At 32.1% G+C, this 24,652-nt stretch overlaps 3 protein-coding genes across 5 annotated transcripts in view; all 3 read left to right on the top strand.

Moving 5' to 3' along the window:
- Nucleotides 1-887: 887 nt before the first annotated feature.
- On the top strand, nt 888-11,178 carry LOC105424711 (uncharacterized). 2 transcript variants are annotated; one of them, XM_011635091.3, is made up of 6 exons: nt 888-1,073; nt 3,407-3,573; nt 4,213-4,430; nt 4,806-4,880; nt 5,452-5,683; nt 6,880-11,178. In XM_011635091.3, exons 2-6 carry the CDS (start codon nt 3,414-3,416, stop codon nt 6,993-6,995), a joined length of 801 nt encoding a protein of 266 aa, XP_011633393.1. In that variant the 5' UTR covers nt 888-1,073; nt 3,407-3,413; the 3' UTR covers nt 6,996-11,178. The 2 variants fall into 2 exon arrangements, with proteins under 2 accessions (XP_011633393.1, XP_011633392.1); XM_011635090.3 differs by lacking the exon at nt 888-1,073 and adding an exon at nt 2,428-2,898.
- A 433-nt stretch (nt 11,179-11,611) lies between these two features.
- Nucleotides 11,612-14,275, top strand: r-l (rudimentary-like). 2 transcript variants are annotated; one of them, XM_011635093.3, is made up of 4 exons: nt 11,612-11,715; nt 11,970-12,115; nt 12,403-12,886; nt 12,967-14,275. In XM_011635093.3, the coding sequence occupies exons 2-4, from the start codon at nt 11,975-11,977 to the stop codon at nt 13,764-13,766; spliced, it is 1,425 nt and encodes a 474-aa protein (XP_011633395.2). In that variant the 5' UTR covers nt 11,612-11,715; nt 11,970-11,974; the 3' UTR covers nt 13,767-14,275. The 2 variants fall into 2 exon arrangements, with proteins under 2 accessions (XP_011633395.2, XP_088933724.1); XM_089077598.1 differs by lacking the exon at nt 11,612-11,715 and adding an exon at nt 11,727-11,811.
- Nucleotides 14,276-14,941: 666 nt separating this feature from the next.
- Pino (protein pinocchio) overlaps nt 14,942-24,652 on the top strand; it is a 44,361-nt gene continuing 34,650 nt past the window's right edge. The window contains exons 1-2 of the mRNA XM_011635095.3: nt 14,942-15,120; nt 15,424-15,619. Coding sequence (XP_011633397.1) covers nt 15,469-15,619 — 151 coding nt within the window. The 5' untranslated portion in view covers nt 14,942-15,120; nt 15,424-15,468. The remainder of the gene's footprint in view (nt 15,121-15,423; nt 15,620-24,652) is intronic.

Here is a 24,652-nt window from a genome sequence, read left to right as displayed (position 1 = left end):
AATCTTGTGCATTTCTTTCTCTTTTTCATTTATTAGGAAATTTTGTTATTCGTACTTACGACGCGTTCGTATTTACAACGCGCCGGTCGCTTTTATTGTTTAATTTTTTTTTTCTTATTCTCATAACGTTTTATGTTAAATAATATTTATGCGCGGCAGAGGAGGCACTCGTACGCCTATTATTTCGCCGAAAATCAAATTTTCTTCAGACATATATTATTTAAAAATATAATTTATTATTACTGAATATACTGAATATACTCGCATTATTATTGATAAAAAGGATCTTTTTTCACTTTGCATCAAAAGAACATTTTATAACAGATCTGAAACTTTCGAAGAATTTATTTATTGTATGATGGGGAGTACGCTTCAAAAAAATAAACTTTAGCGATATCTGAAGAGATAACACTTACGGCGAATTAATTCCGCTGTACGAATGCTATTTTTACGCATTTTACGCATGATCATTGCGTTTTGATTTAGGGATCACAATTAAATATTAATTTACGAGATATTAATGTTGCAATTTGGCGAAACTTTCAGGTAGGCAAATGATTTGAATAAATCGGCATATCTACCTCAAGTTTTCTCTTTATTCTCACTTTCCTTAATTTCCCTTATAATAATAATTCCTTTCGAAGGAATTTTAGTAACCTAGTTAAAATATGCAGATTTGCAATTCCGAGAATTTAGAATCTTCTGTAAAATTAATTATCAGTAACTCGAAACAATTTATCAGATTAATTAAGTTAAATTTATGTAGCAAAAAAAAAAGGATGCGGAGAAGGAGTACCGTGCCCATAAATTAACGTCTTCCGAGACACCCCATATGTCCATCCAAATTGAAAATCAGGTTTAATCGGGAGGGATTGCTTCCCCATGGGGAGCGAGTGCGCGCGCATTGCCGTCGCTGATAAGCCGGCTTCCTTTGATTTTCCGGCGTAGGACCGGCGTGTCGCCGGCCGGAATCCTCTTTTGTGCGCGCCGCGCCCTTCTGTCGTTGGCGTCGCGACGCATCGCGACGCGACGCAACGCGAGGATGCATCGCCGGCAGGTGTGCGAACTTTCAGGTAATCCTAACGAACTTATCGAGGAATATCGGGTGCCATCAAGTTCCGTTTCCTCCTACGCCGAAACATAATTACAAATGTCGCAGTGGCTGTCAGTGATCGTAGTATTTACGTAGTGTTTACGAATCGGAACGATAAAATGCCTTGGTTAAATGTCAATCTCTTAGTGCTTCCGATACGCAAATAGTTCTCGAGAATCATCGAAATTTTGACTCGTTATAAATTTGGAAATAGTGAATGAACCATGAGCGCTTGAGAGGAGCTCGAACAAAATATCAGCTCCAGTTTTGAGATCAGACGGTTCAGTCACGTGCTATTTTAATGATCGTATCTTATTCCTCGAGTTTGAGGTCAACGATTTTCCATAGCAAAGATTTAATGTTATTTTTGTTATTGACTGCGCAGTTAGCCTTCAAATGTTGAAGATATCGTCTGCACGAACAAGAATTTATAATAATAAATAATAAAATTAGTGAATTAGCTTCAGAAATATTTTATTTCAACAGAAAGACTCAATTATGAGCTTAATTCGCTCTTCGCTCGAAATTCTCATTATAAATCAAACCCTTGGTCTTTTATATATAATTTATTTTTACGTTTCTTGGGCTAAAAAGATATAGATATATTTAGCATTAATGATAGTAAAAAATTGTAAATATCCCTTCATGTTTTCAAAGGTAAGAATAGTTGAAAATTTATCAAAAGAAAGGAGCCTGACATAGTATTCTGCTATTTATAAAAAAGGCCAAAGAAAATTATAATTTTATTATTTTGTTTAATTGTAATTGTGCTTAGTTCGCTAATCATCATACTATACGTGGGACTAACAGCACGTGTGTTGTAGTCACATACAGTGTACAATGGAGTCTCGTGCGATCGATCGAATGAACACGACGTGGCACACTCCTGGAAAAGTACTTATGTCTTTTGCAACTATCCCATATATGATAGCTTGCTTAATGAATTCTGACAATTAATTTGCACGATTCATTATTTGCAAAATGCATTGCAAATTCAACCGTCATCTATGTACATATTTTTTTTTTTTAATATTAAAATCAAAAATTTTTTGTACTGCATTTTTTAACATTCTATTATTAACATGTTATAATTATATAGTCGCATGGCAAAAAACATATAATCACGTGATTTTGAAATTTTTAACAAAGAATCTATAATACATTAATAGTACATTTCTATAATTTTGATATTTTTCCAGTTATGCAAACATCAAAATCGTAAAGTGCGAAACGTCTTAAGTATCTTCAATTAAAAAACTCGAAAAGTTTCTTTCCTCTCCATTTTGTCCCCTTTATTTTAACCAGTTACTTTTCATAATTAAGCAAACAGGAGATACGAATGATAAAATGATGTTTGTCAAGTAAAAAAAAAAAAAAAAAAAAAATAGAGAATAATGCTTCGCTCTGTAAGGACTCCGGTGCTCTCGTCTTTTTCACCATCCTCCCTTTCTTCAGCCACCCCCTTTCACGCGCAAGCTCCGTCCACTCGCTAGGGGTTGCAGCTGCGCGAATTCCTGCACAGGAGTAGGTGCACACCCTTCCGCAACTGCAGTTGGCAGTACGCTACTCCTCGGATTGCAAATCCGATGTTTCCTTGCAAATTTGACAACGATTTCAATTCCATCTACTTTTACACTTGGTGACGCGACACGGCTTGTTTATTATCGCTATTTCATATCAATTTTTGATAAATATATACATTTATAAAACCGCGAATTTTCTCTGATAAAAATTCTCGAGAGTGATGCCTAATCATCATGGGGATGTTTAACAGTGGCGATTGAAAAGTTGAAAGTGAAAGTCGCGTAAGTCGGCATGCCTATCGATGTGTCGTGTAACTTATTATGTTATTGACATATCATTTTGATATAAAATAATCATATTACAGCTTATAACGCATTATTATACGTCTCTCTGTAACCATTTATGAACAATATGGAAATTAACCTTTTGATCCTGCGATTCATCTCTCATTTATTTTTCGATTATTATACTACTATACTATAATATTTTATTATTTTTTTATTAAACCTACGTCAGAATAATAAAAATATTTTTTTTAATTAAGCAAAATGTTATATAACTTCTTCAATTTTATGATCAATCAATTCTACAAATGTATAATCATTAATAATTTTAATTTTTTATTGCATATATTATAATCTCGGACGATTTACATATGTGTGTGTGTGTGTGTGTGTGTGTGTGTGTGTGTGTGTGTGTGTGTCATCTCTTCAAAAAAATTTATTGTATATGATATTTAAAGTTATAGAGATTACACGATGTTGTAACTTACATCTATGCTGTTTACAGACGAATTATGATACACGTGTCGTCCGAGAACGCGCAAAGATATGATCGGGTGAAGCGTAAAGGAGCGGCTTTTCTGACGAATTTATTTAAATCGAGAAAACTGGCGATAGGAATGAAGATAAACGAAGACGAAGAGACGGAACGTGCGCCCAGAGTGGAGACTCCTGGTGAGATATCATTAATCTTTTATAAAATTTCTTTAACTTTAAAAAATATCTTCAAATATACTTCAATAACACGCAAATCTGTGAAGGGTTTTTCGTTTATTAATTAATCATTGTTCTACTGACTCAAAATGCAAATATATTTCATTGGAGAAAATTGGTAAAATTCTATTGGAAAACACGAAAAATTGCTGTTAGCAATAAATTAATTTAGAAAATTTAAAAAATACAAGAATATTAAAACAGAAATAACAAATAGGACAATATATAATAACACAACATGTATACAATTTACTAATTAAAATTCTAAAAGGTCACTGCTGGTTTAAAAGATAACTTGATGATTTGAAATTATGTCCAAACCATCTTTATATTATTTCATTATTTTTTTTTATTATATATTATTTTATTTTGTTCCCCCAAATTTAATTATTAGCAAAATAAAAGGTCTGATAATAAATTACATACCGTAATAGAATAATATCGAACGATCCATGTATTTAATTAGTAAGACAAGGTTTCAAATATTAAATTATATATATATATATATTGATTCAGAAAATTATATTTTACATTTTACGACAATTTAATGAAAGCATACGTTATATACACGTGATCGATAGCATAAGCAACTACTTGCAGCAATTATTACCAACGCTTATCGTCGAAGCGGCTCGGAGAACGACAACACGATGTCGCGAATTCCGTCAACCTTGAGTGTGACAGCAGTGGACGTCGTTGTCTCTTGTCAACCGTCTCCATCGCACTCAATCCTGACCCTGACACCCGGTAGAACGCGTAACATCGATCAGGACATGGAGGCGCTTAGGCTGAGTCGTCAGGATAATCCTTTCCTACAGGTTTGATCCGATAATTACGATGCTCAATGAAAGAGATGATTTTTGCAACACTTTTCAACCTCGAATAATTTGCGAATTGTTGAAATGTAAAATAATTTAAATTTTGCAATATTAAATTATATACTATAATTTAAGAAAAATATATATGTATGTTTGACATTTAATTTATGGATTTCTGGAATTTTAATATTTAATATCTAAAAAAATTACTAAACAACTAATTTCTTTAGTTGTTTAAATTTCTCAATTTAAAAAAAAAATTGATATAAAATATAGCAATCTCTTTTAATCCTTTAATAATGCTTTATATTGAATCCTATAATTTTGCTCCGCAATAAATCAATGTAATTGTGCAAATTTTCCTTAATCATGCAGGTATTAGCGAGTCGAGAGAGCCTCGTGGAATCGATCGAGGAGTCCGAATCCGACGATGCGATTTTGATGTCGCAGGTGAGACTCCTCATCGAATTTTTGCGGCCATGATAAAATATTAAAAATTTATTTTTACATAAAAAATGATAATAGCTTGCTTCGTTTTTCCTATCTTCATGATTTTCAGAGAAGAAAATTTTAGATTAAAAAATAAATTAAATAATCAATTTTTGGAGTTTTAATATAATTAATTGAGCACAACGAGTGGAAAAAGAACATATATATACTGGGGAAAAAAATGTTGTTGAATCAATAGCATAGTCTAATTGGAAATAATTTTGTTAATTCAATGACATCATTAATGAAACAATATATCATGCTCTTGTTTTAATAATCAAGAGTTTCGTTTCATTAATAATGTCATTGAATTAACAAAATTATTTCCAATTAGACTAGTGCTATTGATTCAACGGCATTTTTTTTTCTCAGTGTAGAACAGGTCAACTTTTTGGGAAAGAAAACATGTTTTCAGGAATATTTTTTTAAATGAAACAGTTTACATTTTTGAGACAGAAAGAGAGGCAGAGAAGAGTTTATAAAGTTCTTTTTATATTTAAAGAAGTATGAAAAGGCATATACATGTTTTCAGGAATTGGGTGATGCGGATCCACTCACACTGGCGCAGGTACACGAGCACCTGGTACGCAGTCCACCCCCGGCTTCGTGGCCCAATTCCACGGCCTTCCAGTTTCCCAATCAGGATGAAAGTACCCCGGGCAAAAATGACGTGGCACCCCTAGTCAAAAGCCCGTCAAAGACACCCTCGCATCGTGTTAACGAGCACGAGCTTTCTAGGAGCGAAACTACAACCGATATTAGAGGTAAGAATTTCAACGAGGAGATTCACTGTAGTGCAGTTGAGAATTATTTAGAACAAATAAACTTTCTACTTTTTACTAAAATTAATAAGAACTCAATAGAAATTATTACAAGTATTTGTCTATAATTATAAAATACTTGTCCGTTTAAATTCACGTTTGTAATGATTATAAATTGATAAATTATGACTAAAATAAAAATAAATTATATATAAAGATGATATTGTTTAATAATTGATATTATAAAAATAAGAATTACGATGAAAGAATGTTTAGAGTCTAATTAATGTGATCAAGTTAATTAGTCTAAGGTAATTACTCGCAGTTACTCGTACTTAAGTAATTACTCGTTTTAAAAATTATGAATTGAAACAACCGATTAAAGTTAATTGAATTAAACATTGGAAAACATTAGAAATTTGTGCATAGGAATTTACTATCTATTTATATTATTCGCTTATAAAAATCTTCATTTTTTTTTTTTAAGAAATCTAAGAAGTGCGGTAATAACGAGTTATATAGAAACGAAATATAACGAAATATAAATGACATTGTTCAATCGAAATAACGAGGGATGCAAGCTTCTTTGCGTGTCTAAGTTAAATTAGTCGACGCGATACTATGAAAATATAGATCGGAGCTTCAGCAAATCGATTCATTCACGAGAGACACTTACGTCCGTCCTTGACATTGCACTTTAAACACGCGCGATCTCTCTCTCTCTCTCTCTCTCTCTCTCTCTCTCTCTCTCTCTCTCTCTCTCTCTCTTATTCTCTCTTTCTCATATATGTATATATATATTCTCATTTTTAACCTGATTAAATTAAGATTCTTCAGAGTGGGCGACCGGTAGGAAATTATAGCTATTCTATTAACAAAATCAAATCAATAAAGTTTAATTAAATGATTGTACAGTAACATCTAGTTATATATAAATAAAATAATATATAATTGCATACCTCATTTATCATAAATGATAATTACGTAATAATAAAAATTAAGGTCTATAAATATGTACATTTTTTTCTCGTATACGCTTAATAACAAAATATATAATAATAAATATAATGTAAATATAATATATGTATATTATTTATAAAATATATATTTTTATAATAAAATTGAAAAAAACTGTCTATGGCTCTTGATAAAACAAATAAGATACTTTCAATTATTCTCATGATATCTTTTTATTCCAGATCGGCATTCTCATCCTTTCTCATTACTACATCCTACGCCGATTCGCTCCTTATCGGAAGTTCGACGACTTCATCGATCGGCCGACGATAGCGTGCAACTTATGTCGAATGAATAAATTTCGTCTGGGAGATCCTGATCGGAATGGTTTCTCATGACTGAAGGATGTTCATTACTGCCGAATATCCTTCGAGAAGGCGATCGCTAAGTCAAAGAAAATTTCGTTTGTACAAACGAAATTTATGATCGATTCCGGGCAAGGTTCGTTCTAATTACGAAGGTTGGTATACAAGAAATACGAAGGACCATCGAGATTTTCATGTATCTGATTCTTGGTCAGATTGAAATACTATAATACGTTTGAGATGGATGTAACAGGAAATCACAAACTAATTAACGAAACGCAACGAGTGTGATTTTTGAGCGCAATTAATATTCTCTTCAATGAGAAGATAAAAGAATGCGCATATTGAAAAAAATAATGATTTCATTATTTAGAATTTTAATAGTCCATTAAACTTTTTTCCTTTCCGTTAAAAATCATTTCTCAGTATTGTTATGAAATATATTACTTCGATCTTTCAATCAATTTATACTAAATAATTTTTGTAATTATTCTGATTGAATTGCTTAATATGTTATTTGCAACTGCGATTACATATTTTATCAATAGAGGCCTATTTTTTTACAAACCATTTAATAAATGATCGAAATGCAGCATCGATATTTTGTTACCATTTTATTTATATTTTAATAATTAAATATTAAATACATTATTTTTTTTTCTTATTTATATTCATTCACTAACAATGTATTGAGTAATATTAGTTGCTTATATAACTAGATGTTCTTCAAAATAAATATTCGTGTTTTAACTTTTCAAGAATAAATCGCCAAATCGAAGAGTAAGAACTCAAAGATGTTACAAAATATTTTTTATCTGCTAATTTGCAAGATATTTGAAAAACTGCACTGTTTGCATAATTATTATCAGACTAATGAAAAATATTATCTCCGCTAAATCGTCAGCTGAGAGTGTGAAATATTTAATATATTTGTTTTTAGACTTTAAATTTATATAATTTGAATGCGAATATCTCTTTAAACTTTGTCTTACGAAGAGCAATATACCGTTATGTAACATCATTAAAGAGAAGCACGCTTAAAACACTTATGAAATTATTACTCATTATAAATGCGATATTATCGAAATTCCTTGTTGATAGTTATTGTTGATGCACACGTCTATAAATTATTAGTGCAATTTAGATGTCTATTTTGTGTAGCTGTTTTAGAAATATTTCACATTTACTTGTAATATTTTCTATCATTGAACATTAATTGATCAATCTTAATTGTTATTGAGCTAGCAGAAATATTTTTGTCTCCAAGTTATGTACATATACGTAGGAATTTCTGTTTTGAATAATTGCGAGGAAATTATAAGCACAAGATGCACAACAGTTTTTCTGGTATCAAAACTCACTTTCATCAACGATTTAAAAAAAGAAATAATTTAACTGACTTACATACACATGTGAAACCGACTCTTAAAAATAATTTTAACGCTGACGATGCGCCAAATGTACAGGCCTCAATGAAACAATTCCTCAAATTAGGTAAATAGACGATTAGCCATAAGATCTTTTTTATAGGGCTGAACAGTAGACAGACTTGTCGATAACGATTTACTTCCGAGATTGAAAGTAATATCTTTTTTTAACGATAAAAACCATTGTCAATGAATTCTCAACGAATCAGAAACTCTTATTTGCTCTTCTCTTTTTAGAAATGATGACGCATGACTATGATAATTCATAGATAGGTTTCTGTAAAATCTGATGTGCTTTTCTTAAATCCGATATTATAAATCTTATTATGATACATTATATAAAAATGTACTTGACATCTCTTTATACATAAAGAATCTTGTGCAAAGGTTGAATAAAATTATATACATTACTTAAAATGTCAATTAACTTTATGCGAGTCGCTTAACGAGAAATTTATTGGCATTTGTAATTCTAAAAATTATATGTTGTCTTAACATATAACATTTATTTATTATAGAAATAAAATGATAAATTGCTCATCACTTATATGAATTGTAATAAAAAAGAAAATAGAATGTATTTTTTCAATTATTTATATCAATATTCTATTTCTGAAAGCTGAATATTAAATTTATTTTATTATTAAAATTAACATTGAAGCACATCAGTTTTTTTTACAGATAATTTACAAATTTGTCAAGAAACATTTGATACGGTTTTCTGATAAGTTTAAATAATAATAGGAACGGGTGGCCGACCGAATGCAGTAGAATTCTATTTATCACACAGAAATAACACTATTAAAATATTATCATTAAAATTTATACATATATTCATGTATTCATCTCTCATGTAAAAAAAAAATCATATAAACCAATCGTTAGGACAACTACAAACTCATTAATGTAAAGTAAGGCTATATTACGAGGATTAAAAATAGAAACGGACTCACTAAAAGTATCTAATCGGTGGCGGTCACCCAATAACGCGACGAAAACTATCGGCGCGATTTTAGCAGGGTTTATATAAACTTTGGAAAAAAAAAACCAGTAGTGGAGTACCTAGAAAACTATTATTATATCAAATTAGAGTTTACTTGACTTGGCCATTGAGAATTGAGATAAATTATATTGTAATTGTACTTAGATCTCGTAAGCGTTAATTTGAGCGTCTACGCTCGGAGCAAAGACACGAAAACGAGATAAAGCGATAAAAAAAGGAAAAAAGATAGTAGAGAAACTTATTTAATCTAGTCGAGTGTAATATAGAGTATTTCACGTGGAATGTCCATGGATGTGTAACATGTTCGGAACAAAAGTGAACCTTGGGCGATATTCGTAGCCGTTCTTCTTGACAAATATTTATTTTATAAAAACAAATATACATTTTTTTTTTAGAAGTTATCTTCTCTTGGAACATTAGTAAATTTTTGTATTTTATATAATATGAAAAAGATATATATTTTATCTTTATTAAATTTTTTTATTTTCACGTACGTATCTATTTATTTATAAATATACAAGAAAATTATATAAGAAATGACTATAAATATCGCCCTATCCGAAACTTGCAATGTTATTTTGAATATATACATAACCACAAATGGATTTTTAATATTAATTAAGTGAATCATAGAACTTTTTAAATACGAATTTATGTTTGAAATGCAATTTACGAATTGCTTAATCGTCTCATCCTTTGAATAACTGATGATAATAAGAATATTACTGAACATTTGTAGTACTGAGACATCAAAGTATGATGTATTAATAATCCATAGCATAGATTAATTTGATAATTAATGACTATAAAAAAATTTGTTAACGAATGATAATTTGCGTAGATTCAATGAGCTTTGAGCGAAGAAATTATTATAACAATTATAATAACAAACAGGCATTTGTTTTTTTTTTTTTAATAGTCGAAATCATAATCTATTTTATTTTATTAGGTAACGGCCTATAAAGCGTATACTCATTAAAAGCAATGAATTAAGGAAACGAAACAAACAATTTTCCCAAATATTTTTGCTTCGAAGAATTTTAGATATGTACCGAACATTTTTGTTATACAAAACATGTTGCAAGCTCCAAATAAAAAAAAAAGAGAGAGAGAGTTCTTTAATGGACGCACAGTTTACAATTGATTTAAAATACTGCAGTCTGTAAAACTTATGTATGTAGAGTACAAAGTTTTTCATGTAAACATGTCTCAACAAAGTTATATCGGCGTATCATTTAAAGAGATTATTATCGATTGTAACTTTGATTTGTTACTTTTTTACTTATTGTCAATATTTTCTCTTCGCAACTATATTAATACTGATTTGTGTGCAAAAACCAATAGGGAAATGAACAAAGTAAAGCAGCTAAAAAAACAAATCTAGGAGATAAAAAGAAATATAAAATACATTAAAAAATATAATTTATATTTCAATACAATAATTATTATTATATTGAACGCCTGTTTGTTCTCTCTTTGAATTCTATCTCTAACTTCTTGTGTGTGTATTTCGGTATTTGTTTTTGCAACAAATCAGGAGAGAGATCGTAATTAATACTGATATTATTAATATACTCGAACGATATACTTGAAAAAATGAAGAATGTCAAACACACAACACGCAACAAACACATACACACATGGACACTTGCAAAGTATGCATTTTGCGATTGCGTGAGGTTCGCGATCTCTAGAGATGTGTTTGTTGTTTTCGAATAAAAGTGAAATATATTTGTGTTACTGTAATGCTACGTCGTGTAATTTATTACCTCTTACTCATCACACAATTTAATCCTCTCGATAATTTTAATATATTTTATATAAGAAGATGAAAGATGAAAATAAAAAAGAGATGAAAGAAAATGAAGTTGAAGATTGAAAAAAAGAGAAACAAATAGAGAAATCCATTATATTCTCCTGAAACGTGAATCTATAAGAAGAGTTGTCAGCATTAAATATACAAAATGTATTTAGACTTTTCAAACAATTTATTTTACATTAATATACAATAAAAATATAAATAAAAATATAAATAAAATATTGCAAATAATATTGCAAAGTTTTTGAGTTTTAATTTTAATTTTTATATAGATTCTTTTTAATTAAATCGGCAATAATGAAACGAAATATTGCTCGTAAAATATTCGCTTTTCTTATATAAAACGGCATGACGCGTTACCACTCTCTATCTGAACTCTCTAGTTTACTGGGGGATATTCCATTCAAGTCCATTCGAGTTAGTTATCTAAGTGACACGTGATTCGTTCGTTTCAAGAAGTTTAGGTTAGATTTTCAATATATTTATCATTTTTCTTTTTTTACTCTAAAAATGTATTGCCTATCAAACTATAATCTTATCATAAAATTTCCAGAGAAAAAGTACAAATATGTTTAAACATAATTATAATTATTATTAAAAAAAGAAAAACAAAATTTGCTCATCGAATCGAACGTTCATGTTTTGAATTACATGTTGAAATATTCAAATGTTTAACATTATGTATGAAAATTTTTGTAACGTGTCACTTTGATTACAGCCGAAATGGACGCACTTTTGAAAAAATTGGCTGTAGAGCTCTACGATATTCAGGCCGTAAAATTTGGAGATTTTAAAACAAAAATCGGCCTAAGGACGCCGGTATATTTTGACTTACGTGTAATAATTTCCTATCCGAAATTAATGGTATGTCCAATATATATATATATATATCTTTATAGATTTTATAGATGACTTTGCTGAATTCCGATTACCTTGATCAGTAATTTATAACATCCTTAGTTGTTTTAACAAGTAGAAATATTAATTATTTGACATATAGGAAAAAAATAAAGAGAAATTACGGATTACGTAATCAAAAATTTTGCAGTTATAAACATTCTGTCGATTAAATTTATCAATTAAATTAATTATTGATTAATTAGAGCTAGATAAAAGTTATCTTTATAACACGCAACGTCAATTCATTATAGTCTACATTAACAAAAACTTTGTGGGGATTATCGGAGGATTCAACAAAAGTGTCCCGAATCTGTGGAGTTCCATACACTGCACTGCCATTCGCCACTTTGATATCAGTGGAGAAAGAAATTCCCATGTTAATGAAGAGACAAGAAGCAAAGACACACGGTACGAAGAAGCTAATCGAAGGTGTCTTCTCGCCTGGTGACAATTGTGTAATCATCGAGGACGTCATCACGAGCGGCAGTAGTATTCTAGAAACTGTTGACGCTTTGAAAAAGGAGAATCTAAATGTGACAGAGGCGTATGTGGTAATCGATAGGGAACAGGGTGGCAAGAAGAATCTCGAGAATCATGGAATCAAAGTCAAGAGCCTGTACATGGTTACGCAACTTATGGACTACCTTGTCGAAGCTGGAAAAATTACTCCTGAAACAGTCACAGATGTTAAAAATTATTTAGCAAAGAATCGTGCACCGAGCGTTTCTATTCAAGGTAAATAAATATTTGATAACTTACATGCAAGTATTCTAATTGTATTCTAATCTTATCATCTTAATATCTGTAACTAATAGGTATTCGAGATGACAGACTGAAACTGCCATATGTTAAACGGGCAAAACTAACGACGAATTCATTGACCGTGAAGCTGCTGGAGTTAATGGAATCGAAACAAACCAATCTCTGCCTGGCGGCCGATCTGAAGAAAACAGATGCAATTTTAAAATTAGCAAATATAGCGGGGCCTCACATCGCTGTACTGAAGATCCACGTGGACATTATAGAAGATTTCAACGATAGCTTCGTTCAACAGCTCCAAAAACTGGCAAGACAGCACAGATTTCTATTGATGGAGGATCGCAAATTTGGTGATATCGGCAACACAGTATCATTACAGTACAGATATGGTTTATACAAGATTGCCGAATGGGCCGATTTGATTACGGTGCATCCGGTGTCGGGTGCATCTGTTATCAACGCATTAAAGAAAAGTCTGGAAAACATCACCGAACCCCGTGGTATTTTCCTGGTTGCCGAGATGTCGTGCGAGGGTGCGTTGACCACCGGCGATTATCTGAAGAGCGCGGTCTCAATGGCGGAAGAAGCCTCTGATTTGGTTATAGGCCTCGTGTGCCAATCCAATCTCTTGACGCAACCTGGTTTACTTCAATTAACTCCTGGCGTTAAAATATCGAAAAATGGCGATGGATTAGGTCAGCGATACAATAATCCGCGATCAGTTATTAATGCAGGTGCTGATTTAGCAGTTGTTGGCAGAGGTATCATAGATGCATCCCACGATTATTTGAAAGCTACTTTAGAATACAAAAAGGAACTTTGGAGTGCATATGAGGAACGAATAAACACACTGTGATAATAATATATATACTAATAACATATAATTCAGAAATTATTTTTGTGCAAACATAATTTCTATCTCATAATTAATTAATTTTTATCTTTTGTTTCTGAATCGATTTTGTTTTCCTTTCTTGACAAACATTGCATTTTTAATGTTTTACAGACTTTTGCAACTGGTTTTTTTTAAAATAAAAGATATAGAGCATTTATATTTGATATCATATATAAATATACTACAAATTTGTCATACATAAATATATAAATATATTCTTATATATCTTTTAATATTTAAATAATATAATAATAAAAATTTAAGATAAAATTATTCGTTATGATTTTTTGTTAGCTACTATAAGTATATAAATAATAGATAATATAATCTATAGATTATAATACAATAATGTAAAAAATTCTAAAACTATACTTTTGTCTAAGCATTTATTTTTGCTAAAATATATATCAATTATATCTTATCATAGAATAATTTTCTACAATAATAATAAAGACAATAGCAAGAAAAAACATTCGAGTTTTTTGATCAATTTAACATCAAATAAATAAAATTTGTTATCAATTATTGAATTTCGTAATTTGTACAATTCATTCCACAGAAATGAAGCAAGTATTATTTTTTACGAATTGTAATACACACACACACACACACACACACACACATATGTGTGTGTGTGTGTGTGTGTGTGTGTGTGTGTGTGTGTGTATATATACATGTGAAGAAAAACTCTGTGTCTGTTTTCCTTTCTATCCCTCTCTGAAAAATTTTTAAATGAGAAATCAAAATACACATGCGGGCATATATTGGTGTTTACGTTAAGAATACAACATATTTAGCTATGAAATGTTGTGATTCTTAATCTATATGTTACCGATGGATTTAATGTCTATTTTTATCAATATAGACTAATTTTAATTAACTTTTTTATCTTTTATTACTTCCACAAATTAGAAAAGAACAATCAAAGTTAAAATTAATGAAAAAAAACAAACCAAGATAAAAATTAATAGATATAAGTAAAAAAAAAAATTTGAGAATTGTTTTCGCGTTGTCAGGAATTGTAGATTGCTAGAGGACGAGAGATAAACGCTCGCGACACCGTCCTGAAGTCAGCCGCGCGTCATTCGTCAGCGAGCTGCAATTTTTTCGCGCGATAACGCACGTCAGGTGTCAGTCGGTTGCCGCTTGTCGTCACGAGTGGATCATCGAAAAAAAAGATAGAAACAGAGAGCGCACGCGCGCGGGTTACGACGGCTTCCTGAAACTTTTTACGAAACTGATAACGAATATCACGAAGATGACGATAACGATAAGCTGAGCATGTCGACGTGAAACGCTTGCACCATCGTCACAGGTAATAATTATCGCAAAATTTGCATAATCCCGTAATCGCGCGACGTGCCGCCAACTTCAGCCTGCTCGCCAACGGCTCGAACCTCGCGACGAGAGTCCTCGGAGTGATCGAACGGCGCGAAACGAGATTATATTCGACTTTGTTCGATAATGTTGTATATAAGAAAAGCGTGTACACAGGATATATGTATATATTTCACGCGATCCTGTATGCTGTAAGCGAAGAAAGCGTAAGGATTTTAAATTCCCACGATTCCGCAAACGAACGTGATGTTTTACGCGACCTGCTTGCCGGATGTTTCAGGTAGCCGAAGATTTCGCCGTGTCCTTCGTTCGTGATAGGCGAGACATGACGGAGAAGACAATGTTAACGGAATTCGAGGAAAACGTGTCCTTCGACGCGGACGATCCGGACTTCGCGCCTTCGCCAAACGCGGCGCGGAACGTCCTTTTGCGGGACGCGCGTCGCTTCATGGAGGCCAAATTCGATATTAACAAAGGTAGACACGCTTTAGACACGCTCACACACAATGAATAGGAATAAAAAATTAAATATGGAGAATTAGGAGCAGGAAGAAAATTATTTTCGATAATCAATAAAAGAATATCTTGCTATTTCTTGAAGCACAGTATATTGAAGCATAGTCTCCCATATGTCGGAATTTAATTTTTTACTTCTAATTCTCTATGCCTTAATTCTTTATTTCTTTCATTGTTTCTAGGCCTTGATATTCCCAAATCACTGCCGTTCGCCAGCGGCGCTTCTTATTTTCTGGCCCTTATTTTAAGCCTTATTTTAAACCCATCCGAACGCTTCAATTTACGACGGAATAATTAGACTTGCTTTTTTTTAATCGAACTTCTTGCCTCGTTTATTTTTTCTCTTTTTTCTTCAACTTGAAAAGAAAAATAGAAAAGATAAATCATGTAAGTCCAGCTAAAAAGAATAAGCCTTATGTCATAATGCGAAAGTCGGACAATTGAAAGCTTCTGTGGATTGGGATGTTATTAATTATTTTCGAACTATTGAGCTTTTAACCGTGGCGTTCTAAAAAGTATACGATAATCTACGCTTTCCATAAATAACTTGCGTCTAGAAAGCTCAACTTCCCCCTTTGCTATTTCTTCAAGGTAACACAAACAATAAAGTGCAATTTTTAGAAAAATATTTTAAAAAATTATGTTTTTATTGTTTGTTATTGTTAATTGATTGATATTAAAAAGGCTGTTACAACATGAAAAAAAAAAGATAACGCATGTTGTACAAAATACAATATGCAACTGTTATATTTTTAGACTCGACTGTCTCAAGGTCGAGCAAAAGTATCGATACCGAGATTATGAGATGTCGAAACTGAAGTATCGTTATTTCATATTGTATTATTATAGAATTGCATAATACAAGATTTAAATCGTATATTTTCGATTCATTCATTAATACGATGTGATTGAAATCTCATGAGAAGTAGGCAAATTATATAGAAAGGGATTGATATCAGTGACTTTCTATATTTATTTTCTGTAAACTTACGAGTTGGATTCCGAATGTCAAGCCCAATTCTACAACTTTGAAATTTTTTTCTACTTTCTTTATTTACTTCTAGCAGAAATAAATAATATTATTCTTCAAAGAAATCAAGTTACGTTACGTATCATTTTCTAATTCACGCTTTATCTAGTTATATCGCTTTACACTCCAGAGGGGAGACAAGATTGTTTATCTAATCATGTTTGTAAAGTATACAAAACGTAATAAACACAAAATGTCCGCCATTGTATGAAGAAATAATTAAGAAACTGCGGGAAAGAGGAGGGTTCGAGTAGGCCATCTTTAAATTAAAGATATATTACATCTATTTCTATAATTTTTATATTTACCAATAAAAAGTCATGAGAACAATTTACAGATTATTTTAAATTGTATTTAAAAAAGACCTGAATAAAAAATTATTTAAATAAGTAAAAGCATGCTCTTGGAAATGGAAATGTAATTAAGAAATAATGACAAAAATCTCATTATTTTATTTAAGTGTTCAATATTCATGTGAAGTTTTATTGCGATGCAAAAATTAGTTTTGTAAATGAAAATTTTACTTGACACTAATTTACTTTAACTTTACATAAATTATCTTGAATATCTAAAGTATTTATATAAAAAAATTGAAACGATTATTTCTCAATTACATTTTTATTAAAGCACATTTCTATTTTTTATTTAAATAACTTTTTATTCCAAATTCTAAACGGCCGCAAAATTTTTAGTATTCCTTTTAAATGCAACCTAGAGCAATCTATAATTTTTTTCATAATTTTTCATTGTAAATTAAAATTAATATAATATATCTTTAATCTCTCTGTTAATTATCTCGAGGAACGAATTCTCCCGAGGTTTTGCGACTTCGGTGCGATACTAATCATCCGTTTCTTTTGCACGGTGATATCTCAAAGTATAAGGAATATTCGTGTCTGCATGCGTGTGCGCGTGTATATGTGTGTTTATGTTGGTGCATCAGTGTGCGTGCACGCGCATACGTAAGCGGCCACGCGCCGTGTCCGGATCAGACCGGCGCGTGACCGATGCGTGCGATATCACGATTTGACGATCGTGACGCGTGTAGATTTTAATGTGCACGACGCAAAATTCGTGCACGTCTGCACGGATATTCGGACACTCGGCATTCCTGATGAACGAACGAACGAAGAAAAGGTGCGGTCCCGGTGCTCGCTTTTGTCGCGAGCCGCTCGCGCTTTCTGTCGATACAAATCTGTCGATTTGTATTCGATGAACGCGATGAACGAATTAACAATGATACGACGACGGAAGTGCCTACATTTGCAAAGCGAAATCCTTTACGTAACGGAATTTTCCTCGCGCACGTCCATTCGGGCCTAGCCCCGATTAGTTGGAAATTCCTTCGCTCGAAGGAATCGAAAAGAAAAAAAATGGTTATGTAAAAGACATTTAAAACACATCTGAAAGAGATAAGACAATTTAATGATTGTTTTCCAACAGCGTTCAAATTTGTGTGTTCTCGAGATTGTCTGATTTCGGACAAGGACAATGCGCGAATTTTGGCGTAAGAATAATTAATTCGGTACATCAAGTATGATTATCCAAGCTTTTATCTTTTTCTCTCTTTTTATTTTAGTCAGAACTGTGTAATATAAATGCACTAAAGTGAAGTCACTTTTATGAAATTAAGTATTTGCGTAAAAAAGAAAAAAAAATTGTTAATCTTAATTAAAATAAATTCTGAGAAAAATATTTTGTATAAAATGTATGTTTTAATTCATTTTATAAATAATAATTTAATCGTGTACACTTATTTATATTTACGTCATTGTTTTCGGAAAATGCGAAGCGAGATAGGTGGAGGATGATAATATTTCTAAACCAAGATTCTCGAAAACACTAAACGACATCTCGAAAATCGCAAATTCAATTTCACGGAATTAATTCCCGCTGTTGGTTTTGCCTCACAATCCTCCTACTCTTTGCATATTCTCGTTACTACGATAATCCGTGATGTTTTCGCGGGATGAAATCAGCGCTTAGACGAAAACGAGGATCTTCTTGGAAGGATCGGCTGTAAAAGAGAGACAGAATGAGTGAGTGAGTGAGAGAATGAGTGAGTGAGTGAGTGAGTGAGTGAGTGAGTGAGCGAGTGAGTGAGTGAGCGAGTGAGTGAGCGAGTGAGTGAGTGAGTGAGTGAGTGAGTGAGTGAGTGAGTGAGCGAGCGAGTGAGTGAGTGAGTGAGTGAGTGAGCGAGTGAGTGAGTGAGTGAGTGAGTGAGTGAGCGAGCGAGCGAGTGAGCGAGTGAGTGAGTGAGTGAGTGAGTGAGTGAGTGAGTGAGTGAGTGAGAGAGAGAGAGAGAGAGAGAGAGAAAGAGAGAGAGAGAGACGCGGCGTTCCTTATCGTTGTTATCCCACTCTTCCGTCGCGCCCCGCAACTCTATTATTATATTATACCAACACGCACACGAAGGGCACGAAACTTGATCTACCGACAAAATTGGATCTGCGGCGGCTATCGCCTTTCTTCTCGAGAACTCGACGTGTGTCGGAACCGACGTCGGTAATGGTGGTGTTAAGTATACGTCTCGCACGTGCACTAATCGTGCAGATAAAGAGTATCCTCCGCTATATATGATAGAGGAGAGTGGCTATGGTAGATGACCCTTTTGCCGCCACTACGAAGGGATATTATTTTGGTTCCTTTGTAGATTCATTGTAGTGATAAGAACGATGAATCCAAGGAAGAAGCTGTTAAAATTAATGCAGTGATGTTAAAATTAATATAGCATAATTAATATTACACATAATTGATATACGATTAAAAAAAGAATTGCATAGATAATCTTATATTTTATTTATTTAATATTTTTGCTCTTTAAAGGAACAAATAAATATATTTTGTGTATTTTCATTGCACTCTTTCAAAAATAAAAATGTCAAAACATAGAGTTATACATCAAATCAACATTAATAAATTACGTTTTTGCATAATATATATCTAAAAAATTTTATTTTATATATTATATTTTGATTGAGAATTTTAATTGAGTCATAAGTAATATAATACTAGTTATAAATAGATACTGATCTTTGAATATTTTGATTGATATACTTAATTTTGGGTGAAAAAGTTAAATATTAAAATTAATAAATTAATATTTTGTGTGACATCCAAATGCATTGTCGTACAGTTCTCTACCATATCAGTTTTATGTAATCTCCCGTCAGATGGCGATCAGGAAGCTTTTTCTAAATGAAGAATATTGAAACTAAATAATCTTACGATTGCTGCTCAATCTTATATTTTTTTTTATTAATAAACAAGAAATATTAATGAAAATTAAATCAAGTTTGATGAATTTATCGTACTGATGTTTTGTTGTATATTTTACATATGAAATAAGTAAAAATTTTTTAATTATTTATCTTCATAGTTTCAGAAATTTTGTTTGCAAAATAAATTTCCATCAATTTACACAATTTTATTACAATTAGTAATTTATATGTATATATGTTATTATACAAAAAAAATTATGTTGATGTGTTATGATATCAATTTTTTTTTAATTAACATGTTTCTTTACGTATTTTCTCTCTTTGCATAGTGAATTTGTTAATGTTTAATAGCCTTAACTTTTTAATTGCGTTTTATTGCGCAATTTCTGTAAAAGAAGAGATATTAAAAAAAAGTCGTTTCCAATGTCGAACATTCTGCTAGCGAACAAGTTCAAATTCAAGAGATTAAATTACACACACACGAATTGGCATGTATTACGCATTCCATGTGATTCTCCTTACACGTGCCTCGTGTACACGCGACTTTGATAATACACGTGAATCAGTGAATTAATGAGAATTTCTATTTTGCCGTCTCTCTTCTCTTCATTTTTTAAGTAAACCAAGCGTGATCAAATATCCGACAGGAAAAGAGAAAGATGAAAGATTCGCAAATCGCGAAGCATAGTTAAAGAAACGGCTGTTTGGCCATTTGCCTCGCGCTTGTTTTGCTCCTTCGTCTTTCCATTTGCATCATAAATTGTGAATTTCATCATCTTGAAAGAGACCGAAAAATTGCGCGTCTCTGTTTTTTGCGTGCGTGAAAGTTTCCGCGAAAACAGAGGGTCGCTGGGTTTATCGAAGACCCCCAACGTACGTGAACGCCATGATCTTTCAACTTTCACATTGGCGCCTGTGATAACATAAAATTATCCCACGTTACATATACGAGTTATCTCAGAAATTGACGCTTCTTCTCGAATTTTATTGAAATTTGTATCTTATTCTCGAAAATTTCGATATAATAAAAAACAGTTTGGAAATTTTGAATAGAATATTATTAAAAAAAAATCGGGCTCTTAAAAAATATATTTGTCACCAAAGATGTAGGTAAATTAAATAAAAATAATTTTCCTTTCTCAAGATTAAGAAAAAATTTTGTGTACTTTTTGCGTAATGGATCTCTATTTTTTAAATTTTACTGCTCTAAATTTTTTATTTTTCCGTTTTAAATAAAAATTAATCTTTATTACGAAATTGTCCTAAATTGAAAAAAAAAATAAGCGTTTAAGGGTCAATAATTTGCATGTTATCAATCACGTGACCTTTCGCATCAGACTTCGACGCAGTTTAAATTTATCTTTCAGCAACAAACCCACGTATATTGCGATCCAAAGTACATTGTCTAGACGCAGAATATTTATGTTTCCTTACCGTTTTTTTGCGACGAAGACAGCCGATATCCAAGAGATGATAGGCCGGAATTTGGAATTTGATCGCATCATTAAAATATTTTGACGTATCACGCAAAAATAAACAACAAAGATATTTATCCACAAAACACGTTTGTCTGGCATGACAAATGTGGGCAAAAAATTTGTCTATTAAAATAATTAAAAGCCAAGAGACATCTGTTATCTTTTTGATTATCTAATTCATTCTGCTTTCTTATGTAATGTTTTTATATATTGATGATAACAAACATTAAATAATATATTGTTATCACGAATAAAATGGCAGTTTAAAATATCGCACAAGTTATGTATCCACACAGCAAAAATATGAAATCCGAGTTGTCACAAATGCACCTTTATTTTATTCCTTGCGGCATTCGACATCCGTCTACTATCATTGATTATAGACGATCATCGCTTACAACACGTGATTCGCGAAGCTTCCACAAGTCATGTTTGCCGATAATAATTCGATCACGTTTCCGCCCGATGCGCAATACGACGTCAATTGTAATTTTACGTGGCTTTGTATTATGGAAACGTCATGGACAGTCTAGGCTATAACTCAGTAATTATGTAATATCGCAAAAAATATTTCGTCGAAGAGACTTAATTTTCGCTAATAATTAAAATATGATTTTTCGAGGAAGTCACACAACATTTGAGAAATGTGCTCGATCAATCATATTATGAATTATTATGAAAAATCGTATCTTATAAATTTCCTTTCCTCCGCGACGATTATTCACTTGATTTAATAATGAGATTTCTTTAGAATAAGAGGTGATTTTTATCCTTACATTTTTCCCAGAAACAATAATATACCTCTTTTGTCACCGATAATATATTGCGATTTAAGAAAAACTTCGCATTGGAGAGCATCTGGAGGTCATGCTTCGACATGGTTGAAGCATTAGCCAGCAGTATGAATCAAACTTAATATATCTTCAAGGAACTGCCTTTGTCCGAGTATGTCAAACTCGTTATCGGCATGATCCACTTAATAAACGCAATGGAGGCGTAGGTGCCGTGTAATGTCAAGTTCGCCTTAACACTTTAACACGTCGCATGCCGTGACGGTCATCGACGCTACAAGTATATCGTGTGTCTATTTGATTAATATATATGAATATGAATATGTTAAGATTATGTTAGATTATATAATATGTTAGATTATTATAATCATTTACATTTGAATATGTAATGTACTAAAAATAAAAATTTTTTAAATGAGAAAAAAATAAGACGATAGAAGGATAATATTACGCGAATAAATTTTTGTCGAAGCGCTAAAACAATCTAAAAGTAAAATAAAATAGATAAATAAGAAAAACGAGATACGTAAGGCAATAAAAAAAAAAATGATATTACGTGAACACATTTTTTTTAAATAAAAAGCGTAGAATCTGAAAGTGAAATAAGATAGATAGAAGTGAGAGAAGCGTGATACATCAAGAGGGAAATTTTCGCGACGGTTAGTCTTAATAATAATTCAATTTTGATTGTAACGACGGTCATTGTCTTTTTTTATTTACTTTCCCTCGTGTAATGTGATTTAAGTGGAGTCGTGTGTGCGCGCGACGTCGAGATTGTAGTGTCAATAACAATCCCCGTTGTTTTGAGTGGCAGGAGAGATAAGTATGACGAAAACATACCGGCGACTCACTGGGGGTCTGATAACCCCCGTCGAAGAAGCCATCGCACTTTTTCCTCTCGTTTATTGCCAGCACTTATATTGTTCCCTATATCAAGCGTTCGTTTGCATGTACGTATGCGGATGTGCCGGCGACATGTCATGACACTTTACGTAGCAATTGTGTAATAACCCCCGTCAGTTTACAGACCTTAGGCTTTATTTTGAATGACAATGACTTTTGCGGCCACGTGACGTGTTGCTGTTACTCTCGCAGATATCATCTTCGTTAACCGAGATATCGTTTTATGATTGTCGCTCGAGTCGCGCCTCCTTTACCCTCAGGCGGGAGATGAATCGGCAAAATTATGGGTATAAAAGTGCCACTTTTCCCAGAAACGAGAAGATCTATCATCTAAATATCAAATTATAAATGTATATTGAAAATCGATCGAAGGAGAAGTTTTCGACGAGAAACACTTCTCTCCGGAGATATGATATGATATTTGATATGATATTTAATATGATATTTTGTAGAAAATGCAAATTGCTCTCCCTTAGTTTTCGACGAGAACACTTCTCTCCGGAGATATGATATGATATTTGATATGATATTTAATATTAATATTAATATTTTGTAGAAAATGCAAATTGCTCTCCCTTTCCCTTCTCATATTTTATACGCATACGTGCATATATCGGACGGAAAACAAGCTCTCGTGTGACGCTCTCTCGGGACGTTGAATGTGGACACACTTTTACTTCTTGCTCTATTAAGTCCTTATTTAACTCTCCAATGTGATGCCGCTGCATCGCAATTTTCCTTCGAGGGATCCAGTTACATCTGCCTTCCGTTTGTATGTATCATTATTCATACGACCTAGTTGTCTCATTTGTTTCATCTTCCTCATTCCGGGATATTCATCCAGAACGATTGTCATGAGCGAACCGTAATAAATTCGCTTTTATCTCGTTATATACATTTAACGAAGCGAATAATAGAGGTTTCTCTTCTTGAGGTTTTCCTACGTAAAGTCCTACGTAAATTCAATTTATGCAACCTCTACGTAAATTGTTTTGACGAAACAATGACGCGCGTCCTCGGGAAGACTAACTTGTCACTCATTCACCGGACTTTGTTTAACTTTGCCCATTATAATTTTTAATCTTTGTCATACATAACGAAATTTCAATCACCAATTGAATATGCACGATGATGGATGGATAGATTAGATCGCGCAACTTTTTTTACCAATATTTTATCAATTCTGAATGATGAATTAAACGAAGAATATTATGCGTTTCGAAGCTTGGAAATATTTATTAAAGGATCATCTGTGAACGAAACTCGGTAGAGTTCAAACAATTTTTTTTATTAAAATGGTTTATTTATAGGCTGTCCTCTACGTAATCAAGAGACACCGTAGTGTCTCGGACCAAGTTCGCGCGAAACGACGAAGAAATAACCGTGACTCTCTTAACGCGAACCACCAAGATGAACAGAATTCATATTTTTATAATTCAGCTGAGGGTTAAATTATATAAAAAAATGATTCTTATATAAAAATGAAATTCTTATATAAAAAATGTTCACGTCGTTAGAATGGGGCATGATAGAGAATACTTGAGTGTGACATTTTATTTTTTTCATTATT

This window comes from Pogonomyrmex barbatus, unplaced genomic scaffold, assembly GCF_055798465.1.
Source record: "Pogonomyrmex barbatus isolate J1 unplaced genomic scaffold, ASM5579846v1 scaffold1, whole genome shotgun sequence".
Taxonomy (NCBI): Eukaryota; Metazoa; Arthropoda; class Insecta; order Hymenoptera; family Formicidae; genus Pogonomyrmex; species Pogonomyrmex barbatus.
The sequence above is the reverse complement of the archived record's forward strand: the minus strand, read 5'-3'. Positions and strand labels throughout refer to the sequence as shown.